The following is a 14,061-nucleotide window of genomic DNA, read 5'->3' as shown; positions in this document are numbered from 1 at the left end:
GTTAGAGAAAAGTAAAGAGAAGCAGTGTAACAAATACACAGTACTTCTAAAAGAGCAGACATTTGACATATAAAAAGATGAAACAACTAAACACCAGTTAATTTTAAAGTTAGTTTGCCAAAAACTTAAGTTATCCTGAGCTTGGAAAGCATTAATTTAAATTAAAATAAATAAATCAGACTTGGATAAGCAGTAGGTCTTTATTGTTAAACCAGCTGACACTAACAGTGCATTCCAGTGCCAAAGTATCCCCTACAAGTGTTGGCAAAAAAATAGGCCTATATCCTTACCCTGGACTAACCATAGTCATTTTGAAACTCTTAGACGAAGCCCTGGAAAGCATCAACTCAAAATCAAGTGGTCATTGTTTGCTGAAATACGTGCAGGTCATGGCTCAGGACACGATCACAGCATGGCCAGGGTTGGAAAGGACCTTAAAGATCATCTGGTTCTGCTCCCCTGCCATGAGTGGGGACACCTCCCACCACACACTGGGTCACTCAGAGCCCCATCATCACAAATCAGGATATATTTGGGTCCATTCTCTTTTACTCCCAGAACAACAATCAGCAGAATGGTGTGTGATAAGATGACTTACCCGGTGTAAGGAATTTACTTCTCCTATTTGGCATATAAGCAAAAACAAACACACAATTTGGTATCTTCTCCAAAGAGCTCAGAGGGTAAACTGCTTGGCCAGCTAACAAATTTCTACACTCTTCAACTACCAGATTAACATTCTGCTGGCTCGACCAGCTACACCACTTCCCAGATGGTGTCTTACACTGTAGATAGTGCTGTTCCCTTTTATGACCTTTTTTAATTAACACAAATTCATTTTCTGCTCTACAGTGCTATTTGAATGAACAGGCTAGAAGAAGATACTGAATCAATAAAGAATTTGCACACTCTTCTTTACCAAGATTCATTGTGAAGTTATCTGTATCCCATAATCAGAAGGTATTAAATTATAGGGCAGAATTTCATTCCCGTGGAAGTAAAAGAACCTTGAATCTTAGCTGCTGAATCAATTCTGTATCAACACAAAATCTGTCAAGTGTGGGCTGTTCAGAGAGAATTCTACCACACGTGTAGCAGCCAGGCTAACACTGTCCTCTGCAGACAGAGAGTGGCATCAAAATTCTGAGCAGCTGCTCCTTTTACAGAAATGAATCAAAGGCAGGGTGTTGTGTAAGTGCTGGCTCTTGGATCCCTGACACAGCACATCAGGATTTACAGCTACAAGGTACCAAAGTATAATGCACAACTACAGGAAACTAACACTGCAACAGGTATAAAGGGTTAATAGGGTAAAGAAAATAAGGTTACTTTTTATGTCATCTCACTGCTACAGAGGCACTGCCATAAATTTTGTCACAGGTTATCTGATTGGCTTCTTATTTTCCTTCTGCCTCATACCTGAGATCTACAATAACATTTAATATAATGAAGTCCAAACACTGATGGATTTGGACATATCTTGCTCTGGAATCTAAGCAGATATACAGACAAATTAGTCTCTGCAGGCATTTGTGATCACACAGTTAGAACTGTAACTGTTAAATCACCTTTGCAAAACAACACCAATGCCTGCCTTTCCACAACTGAAAAATGTCTGCTATCCATTTAAGGTGGCTTTAGAAGCCTCCTACTATCATTTTTCACACACAAATACTGCATTCTATTGAAATGAATATTTAATGAATACTTTACTAATATTTCAATGAAAAAACAAAATCTGGCTAATTCTAGTTAATTTTTTCTGTAGCCAGCAAGCCACTGTCAATCCCTGAAGTGTTACACAACTACACTTAACAATGGCAAAAAAAAACCCTTCCCCAAAGAGAAACAGCAGGAGCACAGAAAGCATTTGAAGAACCCTACAGACAAAACAGATTAAGTTTTGAAACTGTTAAAGTCATTAGCATATTCATGAATGTTGAGTATTCTACTTACCAGGTCATTCATATTTGTCTGACTGGCTGGATGAATTTCTTCCAAGAACTCCAGTACATAGAAGGTGTATCTGTCCATAAGATGAACACCAATCCCAAGGTCAGGTTGATGCTTAAAAACAACACACAACAGTTACTGGGCATTTGCAGGAGAGAACTGTGTGTTCAGGAGGGAACAGAATGTAACAGCACGTTACAAAAGTTAGGAATAATTTTTTTGTTCTTAGGCAAATTATGCAAAGAAAATTACTACCTGTGAAGCAACATACTGCTGATAAGCTGAATAATACAGTTTATGTATAATTCTGGTAATATCTGTGTTTTCAACAAAGGTGGGAACCCTTCTTCTTAATGGTCCAGCACAGGTTTGTGGGTTGCCCTGACCTGCTTAGGACTTTGAGAACAGGGCTGGGACAGCCATTGTGTCCAGGGGTCCAGGTAATCTTGACCTGCTGGTTTTGGTCTGGCTGAGATCTCTCCTATTGCTCCTTCTGTAATTCAGCTGGGATATAATTACAGCAGGTGAAAGGCAGTGTTTTGGTTTGGTTTCTATCACGGGTAGTAAATCCTAAATTGAATATTCATCACACACATCCCTCAGCAGTCTTCCCATAAGATTTCTTCTTACCCTAGAAAGTGCTTAAGCTGGCCAGCAAGCACAGAAATCCATCATTAGCCTGGTTCTTTGGGCCAGCACACAAAAGCTGGCAGGAAAAGTACACTTACAAGTTTTGCCAAAATGACACTGTGTGACTAAATACCTCAGAGTTCAGCAAATTGCAGGGGAAATTTTTACTTAAAGGTCAAGAGGAACTGGTGCTTTTAACTCAAGCTTTCTGAAAACTGTCTTCAGGATCACATAAATGTACTTACTGATAAAGAATCTTCTCCTACTTGGCTGCTAGCCAAGGCCATTATGTTAGGGGAATAAAACCGTTCATACATGGATGCTCCTTGACAAGTATCAATAATAAACAACAACTCATTGTACCTGAAAGAAATAAAACAGCCTCCTTAGCTGTTTCTACTTAAACAAGATATACATACTTTGCTTTTTAGTTACCAGGACAGCTGCCAGGAACCCAAGGAACAGGAGAATTCCCAGTGACTGGTTTTAAAATGTGAGTTTAGGCAAAGCAATTCATTTGAGCAGCTCTAACTGCAGGAAGCTGAAAGCAAAAAACAACTGTTCTTTCTGAATGCAAACTTTGATGCGATTTTATGGACAACAGACAGTATCACTGCTGCAGGTAAGCAAGGCCTACCAGTAAGCCTTTGGGTATGTACAGGAAATACAGTATTTAATGTCTAAATAATGCTCATTTCTTACCTCCTTTTCTGCCACATTTGTTCGAAGGCATCAGCAAGTTCTACATTTGTGATTTCTTCAGAATCTTGAAATTTTAGGAAACCATTTCCCCCATGGCCTGACAGAAAAATCAGAAGTTAGGCAAGAGTGTAGGTTAAAGGAAGATATCAGCCTGGGGGACCATTTTTCTAAAATAAGGCAAACACAGTTCTCTTTCTCCACAGACAGTCCAGCAGAATAAACTGATACAGTAAGAACACCACCCATACACCACTTCAAATGGAACCTACACTGGCTTAGTAATGCCTTACAGACTTTTTCCCTTAATTGTATGACATGCTAAAAACAAAAAAAACCCTTTTAGTTGATCCTTTTGTTCATTTGGACTAGTGATACTTTCAACAAACCCACCTGACTGAACAACAAACACCAATAAATTGCATACAGAAACCTGTAATTACCTGTCATATATATCAGAATATTGCTTCTGTCATCAGAAAGGAGACGTTTAGACCGTGGGGTGCTTGGGGGGATTCTCCCCGTTAACACTCGCAAGAAGTTTTCAACAGTAACCTGTGAATAGAAGCACAAAGTCATTTTCTAAAGGTAAGAATATTGATCACCTATAGGCTGGGTTACAGAAATTAAGTAACAGAACACTAAAATATGCAGCATATCTAAACAGACATAATATTGCATGGTATAAACTGCATAAGTAGATATTTTCTGTTCAAGGTTTCACTGCAGCTTCACAATCAGGTGGTGCCTTTCACTTTATTCCATTGACATCAAACTGCTGCTTTATTATATCCAATAAGTCTCCCACCATTATCATTTCTAAATGGGTTCTCATTGATCTGAAAACCTGTCAGCACACAGGGTCATTCTGCCAAAGTGGCTCACGGACTCACAAAATGCTCCAACATTAGGGTGTGTTACCATGGAAAAATAAGTTTGAATTCCCTCTGCGACTCACAAAAGGAAAAACAGTTGTGTTACATAAGTCTGAGTGATCAGTACACCCCACCTGGATGGTGACTGCAACAAAGCCTCCAAAACACCACTTCATGTACACACACACAGCTCAAATGCCAGCAACAAATCCAAAATCAGAAACAAAACATGTTTCTCTATTTCATGAGTGTATCTGTATTGCAGTGTTGTGCCTTCACTTCTTCCCATAAAGTTTCAGAGGAAAAAAACATCTACTATATGCTGAAATATGCTCCTATAAAGCTCTAGTAATGATTACACAGCACAATTAAACCAAGAAATTGATGTCTAATTTAAGACCAACTGATAAAGACACTGTCTGTTTGAAGGAATACTACACAAAAGGTGTCAGAATGAAGATTTTTCTATAGTAATTACTTTATGGTAATGACTAGGTTATAGCTTTTGTTTTATTTTAAAAGTATATGCTTAAGACTAGGAATTTAAGTAGGTCTCCCTAATAAACACTTCACCTGCACTCCAAATTTTCATGGTGGTTTTAAGTGTTTACAAGATGAGACACTGAACAGTCATTTCCAAAGAAGAGAAATTTCAGTAATGTGATTCTATTCCTAACACACACAAGGAGTTCCATACATACTTTCAGCTGTGGATTTAAAATAGCCAGCACACTTAACATGTTTCCAGCACAATAAACTTCAAATAAAATAAACTTCAAATACAAACCCAAAGATCAATGGGGGGAGGGATGTGTATTTTAAACCTATCAGTTGATCATAAAAGCCCAGCCCAAAATCAGCAACACGAATAGAAAGACTCTTCCTCAGATTTCACAGATGCTGCATAAATCTTTGAACCAACACTAAAAAGTAAAGGCCCAGTGTTTGAATTAAAGCACAGTTACCTCATAGCTCCTGTAATCCACTTCCACATCATCTCCATAGACGTTTAGCTCCATGTTTTTATGACTGAACACAGTGGCTGGTTTGGGATTTCTGGGATTACAGGCCATGTCATCTGCCAGCATCAGCACAATGTGACTATGGAAAAATAAGACAAAAACATTTCAGCCACTCTACTTTCACATAACAGTCAAACAGAAATGATAACAATGCTGTTTGATGGTTACAGCAATAGCTTATAACATTAACAAGGTTCCTGGAACTGCAAGTGAAACTTTGCTTGGTTATACCCTGTTTCCTTATGCACATCCTCACTGTACTGAAGATATCACACATGGAAATGCAGTTGGATGTTATTTATCTACAGGATTAAGTCAGGCCAAAGATGAGCAGGAGCATATTTGACATTGGAAACTTTAGGATACAGGCTTGCCAGGACCTAGGCTGACAGAACTCTTAATAAAAAAAGCTGGAGATTTTTATAGGGCACTAAAGCATTTCATGCAGCACCAGAGAAGAAATAACAGCACGTGTGCACCTTCTCAGGCAGATCAATTAAAAACACTGTGATAATTTTTAATAAAATTGAGGAGCTCCTGAACATTTCTGAAAGCATTATACTACATCTGATACTCTATGATTACCTGTACTAATGGAATTCTCCTGAAGAACACAAGTGGGCTGACATCAGACAATTTGTTGTCTTTATAGTGCAAAATAAAAAAAACCAACCTACCATTTCATAGTACCAAGAAAAAAACAAACCCAGCATATTAGGTGTGTAACAAAGCTGTTCCAGCTTGCATGCACCCAAAAGATCTGTATTTCACCTGGCAGGGTCAGATTTGGGTCAAAATATGAAATATGAAATAACAAGTCCCCTCCTGGACTGGGATCCTGGTATTCTCCCAAACAATGCTTACAAAAGCAAAGCTTTATCCTCCAGAGAATGCTGTTTAATTCAGACTCTCGGGGACACAAGTCTAAATTAAACTGTGTCCTGCTCCTTGAACACCATTCCTGTGCTTGTCATCGTTCACCTGTAGGTCAGTTTGAGCACTTTAAGAGTAAAATTATTCTTTTGAAGTGCTGATATGTTCCACAGTGCACCAAAAAAAATAAAAGAAAAAATGAGAAAGAAACGCTGTCCAAATTAACATAAGTCCTCAAAAATAAACTTTTTCAATGGACATAAAATACTGGCATAAATATGAAGCTGTGATGACAGAAGCCAGAGGAGGACAAATCATCTTCCTAATGTTTTGTTGTTGGAGGACAAGTGTATTTAAATCACCAAATTGACACAGTTCCATTCAAAATAAGCCTATGGAACAAACCCCTCCAAAAACAACCAACCCCAAGAATCAGGATAAATGTTTATTTTTAAGATGTGATTATGAGATTTTTTGAGAATTTTGTTTTGTGGGGGGTTTGTTGGTTTGTTTGTTTTGTCTTGTCAATATTTTGAAGGAAGTCTTGCAGCAAAGAAGGAAAAACAGATAAAGCGAGTTTGTCTAAGGAAGAAACATGTTCAAATCCATGTAAAAAATTGCTGCAAATAGTAAAAAATAGGTCTTCTCCTATGTCTTATTTTAAACATGAGCCTAAAGCATTGCTGGCTTTCCAAGATTAATTTCCAGAACCTTGGATATGGGTAAGAAATGGCTCAGGCTACTGAATAACAGAACTCTCCAGCCATGCTGCTGTTTTTGCAGCACTTCAAAAACTGCCACCTATTGTGACCTTAACAGTGCAGACAGATGGATGCAAAGCAGATGAAAGCTCTCAGGTAAGGGCAGAACCAGTGAAAGAATTTCTAAGGCAGTGCCTCGGGCACCTGTGCTTCAAAGGCTGCACAGGAGAGAAGACAGATGCTCCTGAGTGAGATGTGCAAAACCAAAAGCCACATTTCTGTGCTTTCAGCCCACAGCAGTGTTTTCCCTTCGATTTACAGCCTCCGAAGGCCTTTAAAAATTAGGTTTCGAATTCCCCTCTTTCAAAAAAACTAGAAAGTCACTCTTTTTATTATTTCTTAAATAAACAGAGAAAACAGGATGATACTGCCACTGCACTCAGAGTTGAGAGGAAGCTAACTGGGGACTCCAGATAATACAGTTTTGGACTTGGGGAAAAAAAGAAATGCCATCCAAATTTAATCCAGCAGAACATACATTTTGCAACGACAAAGCAGGACACCCTTCTTTAGGTAGACATGCTGGAGAAACTACCAGCCCTCTACACTAACATTAAAAACCAGGACCATCAGGATTTCCACAGGAGCCTACAGGTACATATAATCAATGGAATATATATATATATTCAGTGGAATATATTCAGCCTATTATTCAATGGATGTTGGTGCCTAAAACTCACTTCCACAGCTCTGAGTAAACTGCAGTGCAAAACAGCTGGATGGAACAGTGCCAAGAGGTTCCTTCCAGCAGGAACACAACTAAAAGATGCTTCAGAACATCTTGTTCACCTTCCTGCTCCTGTTGTGAAAGAAGGGGTGCCATTTTAACCACTGTGCTAGCACGAGAGAAGCACATACGTCGACAAAGTTACTTGTTTCTGTAAAACCAATCATGCAAAACAGATTTTTTTCAAAGCAATTTTCACTATGCAGAAGTTGCTCTGGTCAAAGCCTTTAGTTTAAGGACTCGGTGTGGCTGCAGATGTGGAAGCCTGATACCTTTGTACAGTCAGAGTTATCAACATCTCCACGCTGAAAGGAAATTACAGTACAGCAAGAGCCATATCTCGGAGTAGCACTGTCATTGCTGAGTGCATTTATCAATTTTCCCATTATGCTTTCACCAATTTACCAAGCGCTACATTTTAGGGGCCAGATCTAATTAGCCTGTTCCAAGTGGGAGTTTTACTACATTAACTTTTTGCTTTTCCTTTTGAACAACATTGCTGCACTTTTCAACGCAACTGATGTGACTGCATCCTTCCTTTTTGCTTTCATCCAGTTAAACTGGGAAGATAAATGTATTTCTATCCTGCTGCAGACAGCATGGCACATTTGCAAGGAATTGGATTCACCAAGGTCCCCTCACCTATCAGGAATGCCCAGTCTCTTGACACTTCTGTATACTGAGAGAGTGTTTGCCACATGACGATAATTAAACCAGAATCGAGACGTACACACCTTGAAAAGGAAGGAAAAAAGCATATTAAATAATGTAAAAGATACAAATTGGCCTGGCACGTTGCATCTGAAGACCACAATTACAGGAATAGTAAAAATAGGAACAAATCAGGAAGAACAAGGCAACACCACCAAACTCAAGACATAAGATATATAAATCTTTGGTGTGCCAAAGCAAAGAAATACTGAAAATAAAAGTTTAAAAAAAAAGTTATTAGCATACTGACTCATGAAAAAATTGTCATAAACCCTAACTAAGTATAGAAAGTGGCAGTTTAGGGAATAATTCAGCAATAGTAAGTGGATAAGCTAAATTTTTTCATTTGCTTTCTCCTTAGCAAACGGAATTAAAAATCAAAGGAAGAGGCCTCATCTCAATAGCAAACCCATTCTGAGAGCATTCTTGCACAAAGGCATAAGTGAATTCATGCAGAAGACACACGCTGGGGAAAATACACTGAGGACATTTGCATTTAAGGAGTGAAATGTAATGAAGTAAGAGCTAAGTGAGTTCTAACCAAAACCTGAGCACAAATTCTCAGAAACCTCGAGGGAGTTGAGTTTCTACTGTTCAAACAGGCAAAGGGTCAGGACTCAGCCATTCCTGGATTTAAAAACTCCCTAAATCAGACATTGTTCTGATTCAGAGATTTCAAAAACTTCTGCAAGAAGAAGTGACTTTAAAACCACAAAAACAGAGATGCAGGAACAAGCACTTGGACAGTTTTTTAACTTTGCAGTTTTAAATGTGGAGCTTTAAGTTACACTACGTAGCATCTTTTCCTCTAGTCTTTTCATAAAAAGAACTGAGTAGTAGTTTGAGTAATTATAAAAACTCAGCCTGAAAGGATCCCCTGGTGTCTTGATCATCCTGCCAATTAGGAACTCCAAAAAAGCCCACAGGAATCAGTCTGTGAGAACATTTGCCTTTCAGCAAAATTTAAAGCTCTGAAAACTGTGTCCAATTTAGCTGAGACATTTCAAGGTACTATTATCTGCACCTTACCCCCACCACCTCTCTTACAACACGGTGGAAAATGTGTCCAAGCTTTAAGTGAAGCTATTCACATTGCAGCATATTAATTCAAACTACAGGTGAGGTGGGAATTGCAGCATTATCCCAGGTTTGAAGTGCCTGATAGCAGCAAACCTCTCCCTATTTTACTTCTTAAAAAATTAGTAGGAATTGTTATAAAGCTTAATGATGAACCACTGAAAAAATACAACCAACAGAAAATCTGTTCTGGACAGAAAATACAGCTCCTAGGGCTTAATTTTCCACCTTGTATGTTTTTATGGGTGCTAATAAAAGCACCTATTTGTCAATAGTATTAAAGTAGAATTTGATGTTTTAATAGTTTCAAGTTTGTACAAGTAGAATATAGAAATTATTACTTCTAATTCAATTAGTTCCTGTTAACTTTCCTTTTATATTGCTCAATTTTAGTATCTGGAAAACAAACAGCTACTACTGAGTAATTACAATAGTGTTCTGAAACAAATTAGTCATTAGGACCTGAACTGTGATTAAGAACCAATTGTGCAGCATGATTCAAAGCTAATAAAAGATACATGGCAAAGAAAAAAAAAAAGAATTAGGATAAGAACAGTTGATCTAAACATTATGTTGCCTAAACTGATTTCATTCTAAGCCTGTTATCACAAGTGAACAGATTGAGTAAGAACAAAAATGACAAATAAATTGTACCTTTCTGGTAAAAGAGACCACATTTCCCTGGTATCAGAATTATACTTCTTTTCCATATGCAAGATGTTAATTTAACTACTTTAATGCTCTCAGAACTTTTGTTTTATGAACTGTGCCACGCAGCTAGACACATTGAGTGCTTGAAATCCAGTCTTATTGAAAAGATAATTTCATTATAGTGTAATAAATTTGCAGGCACAATTTCAAATTCATCCATTTCCAAGTCTTTATCTTTCCATTCCTTTCAAGTGAGCAGAACTCCTCAATGACTGTTGCAATTATGGTTCTTCATAAAAAACTGGCAACTTTGTTGGAAGAAAACAACGTGGACTATGCTTACCAAGACCGCCCAGTTGTTTGTGTGTCCACTTCTAAAGAACTGTTCTGCTTGATCCTGAAAGATAGAGAAAATTTTACATTTTTTTCAGCAATAAGAAAGAGATGACCGCTCATATTTTTGTTGTTTCCACAAAAGTGTTGAATGCAGATGCTTACCACACGTTAACACTGAATAAATCTTAGAACAGCTACAAGAGAGGGAGGGGGGTTTTATGCTGTTTTGTACATTTGACCTCAGTTAGTTACTCCAAATCCTTCCCTGAAACTTGCTGTGTAACAAAGAAGAAAGAACTGTTAGTCACTTGCAGCTTAGATAAAACAAAAAGCCAACACATCTCTATTCTAAAGGACACTCCAAGAACAAAATAACGTGATTTATTGATCTATAGTTTCCTCCTTAACGAGAAAAGGGGCTTGGATTCATTTCTATTTTCAAAAGCAGGTAAGTGAATCTGCAATTTAAAGCCATTTTAAATCCAGGGTGGTTACATTTATCTTCCAAAATCAGGAGCAATGACAGCAACCTTCTGTATGATCTGTGTTCTCCATAGTTCCCACTGTGCTTTGCAGCTGAGAGGGCCCTTTTTCCTTAATGGAGAGCATAAAACAGGACACAGAAAGGGGATAAGACTTCCCAGAGGTAAGGGAATGAGTCTGTCACAGGGCAAGAATCCAGACCTGCTGATTCTTAAATCAGACCCTGTTAACTCTGAGGGCTATTGAGATGATGCCCATGCTCTCACACAAAACACACAGTAACAAAAAAAACGTTAAAATACAGGTAAAGCATATTGTACTTCAAGCAGCGAACAACCTGCAGTTCCATCAGTCACCCCGAGACTCTAAAAATACACCTGCTGTTTCGGGGAGGGTGTCGGTCTTGTCGCTAATTAACTTCGAGTACAACAGCTCGTTAACAAAGCGGAGCTCAAACGTGAACAACACTCCAGACGCAGCGTGGGCACGGTGCATTAAGCAGTTTGAACGAGTCAGACAAGACAGCGCCTGCCGAGACCCGCAGGGCTCCGTGGGCCGGGAGAGGCGGTTCGGCACTGCCCGGGTCCGGCACTGCCCGGGCCCGGGCAGTGCCGGACCCGGGCAGTGCCGAACCGCCTCTCCCGGCCCACGGAGCCCTGCAATGCTCGGGCAGTGCCGTACCTGGGCAGTGCCGCATCGCCAGTCCCGGCACACCGAGCCTCGCCCGTCCCGCCCGCCGGGCGGGGCCGGGGTAGGGCCGGCCCGCCCTCCTCCCTCCCGCCCGCGGAAGGCATCGCATCGCCCGCTCCGCCGCTCGGGAAACCGACGGGGCGCTCCCCGCGCACCCCGAGCTCCTCGGAACACCCGTGTCCCCCCGCGGCAGCCCCGTACCTGGACGCCGCCGGCCAGCGCCGCCCCACAGCAGCTCAGGAGCAGCACAGCGGCGGCGGCGGTGCGGGCCCGGGAGGCGGCGGGCAGGGCGGCCGCCATCTCAGCCCGCCTCCTGCGCGGCCCGGCCGGAAGGGGGGCGGCGGCCTGTGCGCAAGTTCCGCGGGCGGGGAGCGCGGCCGTGTGGGGCTGTGCCCCGTCCCCTGCCCCGTCCCCTGCCCCGTGCCTTGCTCGCTCCCGGCCGGCCCGCCCGCGCTCGGAGGAGCGGTGCCCCTGCCCTGAACGCTCAGTCCCGCCCCGCAGCTCCCTCGGCCGCCCCTGCCCCTGCTGTCAGTCCGGCCGTGCGGGGCAGTGGCAGCAGCCGCGGCGGGTCCCGCCGTTGCCGTGAGCACACGAGTCCCCCGTGGCCGTACCGCCGGCGGGGGAGAACAGTGGCCGCGCACCTCGCCCGTGGCCGGGCGGCTCCGGGGGTGTCACCGCTTCTCTCAGCTCCTCTCAGAAATTCCCTGAAGTGCCTGGGCTTTGTTGAGGTCACCAAGAGGGCAGAACCTTGGTGGCCTCGGGCCTTGGTGGCCGCAGGGCAGAGCTGCCTTGGAGTGAAGGGGACAGGCGGGGAGAGGGAGAGGGCAGGGGAGAGAGTGGGGTCTAAAAGTTGACTTTTCTTTTGTCAGGAAGCATTGCTATAGCCTTGCCTGCAGTGCATCTGTCCCTCAGAGCTGACGAATCATCAGATTTTTATTTCAATCTATTGAACCGCTTGATATGATTCTTTTATTTCCACTGACTCAACTTGTCACCACTTTGTTCAATTGCCTGATGCCTTCCATTAGTGGAGATTCCGAACCTGCCCTGAACCATGGAAGCTATTTCCTGCTCTGTGTACTTGTCAGCAGTAATGACTTTCTGAGACAGGAGCATATTTCCATGTATTGATGTTGGATTTTCAATAGCATCGTGTTTGCTGTTTGAAAGCATCGCTGGTTTCCACGATAAAAATAACCACCTGTAATTAGATTGCCTTTTTCTGCCTAAAGCTAATGAACCTACTCCCTTTCAAATACCATAACCACCAGCTCCCATTGTGCCTGAGCACATCTCCTATGTGAGCCTTTTATGAACCTACTGAGAAGTGCTATTGGTGTCAGTGTCTCTTGGTGCCTGCTAAAAGCTCTTTATCTTCTTGCAACAGAAAACTAAATGAATTTAAGACCACGGCCAAACCTCAGCTTTTTTTTTTTTTGCCCTTTCAAATGTTTCCACTGAGGTCTCATTCTCAGACGTGCTCAAGATGCGTCAGTAATTCCAAAGGATAGGCAGATATCTTTCCAAGCCTGTGCTCACACAGTTTCATAACCTGGAGAGTTGATTTCACGGGCTTTGATTTGGGTATCACCTCATTACCTTTCAGCTCCCATGTGGAGTTGGTGAGAAAACCTGTGACAGAAGGTCTGAGCCTTTGACTGAACTCCTTTCAGTTAAGCTTACTTGTTCTTTGCATTTATTACAAATATTAGTCCTTTGGTAACATGCATTTTGGTCAATTGCTTTTCCCATAGAAATAATGCCAGCAGTTGTATCCTGATGATGCATCTTTGAACCAGACATAAGTCCTGATGTTTGAACTGTTATATAATGAAAAGCTATGTCAAATATGGCCAAAAGGCAACTTCAGCTTACCAAGAATTAGTCCTGATGTGAGAAGTAATGAACATCTTTTCTGTGAATAAAACTTGAAATCATCCTATTTGCTTAAAACCTTCTGAACCTTCTGAAATTTTTATCACAGGTGGCCTTAATTTTTTCATTCTCTGGAATACTTGACTTTGTAGTTTTAATAACATTCTTTTAAGGTCACTGTGTAGGGTTTGCTACCTAAGAAAAAAGGGAATTGGAAAGAAAAAAGGCAAAATTTCTGTCACGTGGCATTGGCATGATATAAACATAGGTTATCCTCTGAGGACTGTGCAAACAGACACTTGCTCCTTGTGCTGAGCAATTAAGAACCGGAGCGAATTTCCCTTTACGCGGAAGATCACGTGTGGTGGACGGGACATTTCGAACACAAGGTTTCACCCCTGCTCAGAACAGTTTGAAGCACATTTGTCCAGTCAGTACTGCTGCTGTCTCTCGTGGCTCCTGTGCAGTTCTGCAGCCGCCAGGACGGTTCAGCCGGCTCCTGATGGGAAAGCAGAGCTGCAAACGCTCGGCTCTGGTGTCACACACTGCCTGCTGCAGGGTGGGAGCTGTGCCTGCAGCCACTGCGGTCACGCTGCAGGTGTTACTCATGCATTGGAGGTGTTCGGGTCATGCTGCTGCCCCTCCATCCCAGGGCAGAGACAGCACTGAGTTGGGGCAACCTCAGCTGCACAAGCTCA

At 41.7% G+C, this 14,061-nt stretch overlaps 1 protein-coding gene across 3 annotated transcripts in view; it reads right to left on the bottom strand.

Moving 5' to 3' along the window:
- The window catches only part of PIGK (phosphatidylinositol glycan anchor biosynthesis class K), a 62,318-nt gene extending 50,500 nt beyond the window's left edge, over window positions 1–11,818 (bottom strand). For 2 of the 3 annotated variants that reach the window (XM_027746112.2, XM_039384723.1), the window contains exons 1-8: window positions 11,690–11,818; window positions 10,323–10,376; window positions 8,183–8,274; window positions 5,123–5,258; window positions 3,726–3,837; window positions 3,286–3,382; window positions 2,829–2,946; window positions 1,957–2,067 (exon numbers count right to left, since the gene is read on the bottom strand). In XM_027746112.2, coding sequence (XP_027601913.1) covers window positions 1,957–2,067; window positions 2,829–2,946; window positions 3,286–3,382; window positions 3,726–3,837; window positions 5,123–5,258; window positions 8,183–8,274; window positions 10,323–10,376; window positions 11,690–11,788 — 819 coding nt within the window. In that variant the 5' untranslated portion in view covers window positions 11,789–11,818. Of the gene's footprint in view, window positions 1–1,956; window positions 2,068–2,828; window positions 2,947–3,285; window positions 3,383–3,725; window positions 3,838–5,122; window positions 5,259–8,182; window positions 8,275–10,322; window positions 10,377–11,135; window positions 11,293–11,689 lie in introns of those variants that run through there. The other variant, XM_027746113.2, reaches the window with a different exon arrangement.
- Window positions 11,819–14,061: the final 2,243 nt, after the last annotated feature.

The sequence above is a fragment of the Pipra filicauda genome, unplaced genomic scaffold (genome assembly GCF_003945595.2).
Source record: "Pipra filicauda isolate LSUMZ 115617 unplaced genomic scaffold, ASM394559v2 scaffold36_size6622888_pilon, whole genome shotgun sequence".
Taxonomy (NCBI): domain Eukaryota; kingdom Metazoa; phylum Chordata; class Aves; order Passeriformes; family Pipridae; genus Pipra; species Pipra filicauda.
Note: the sequence above shows the minus strand (reverse complement) of the source record. Positions and strands in the feature narration are given on the sequence as shown.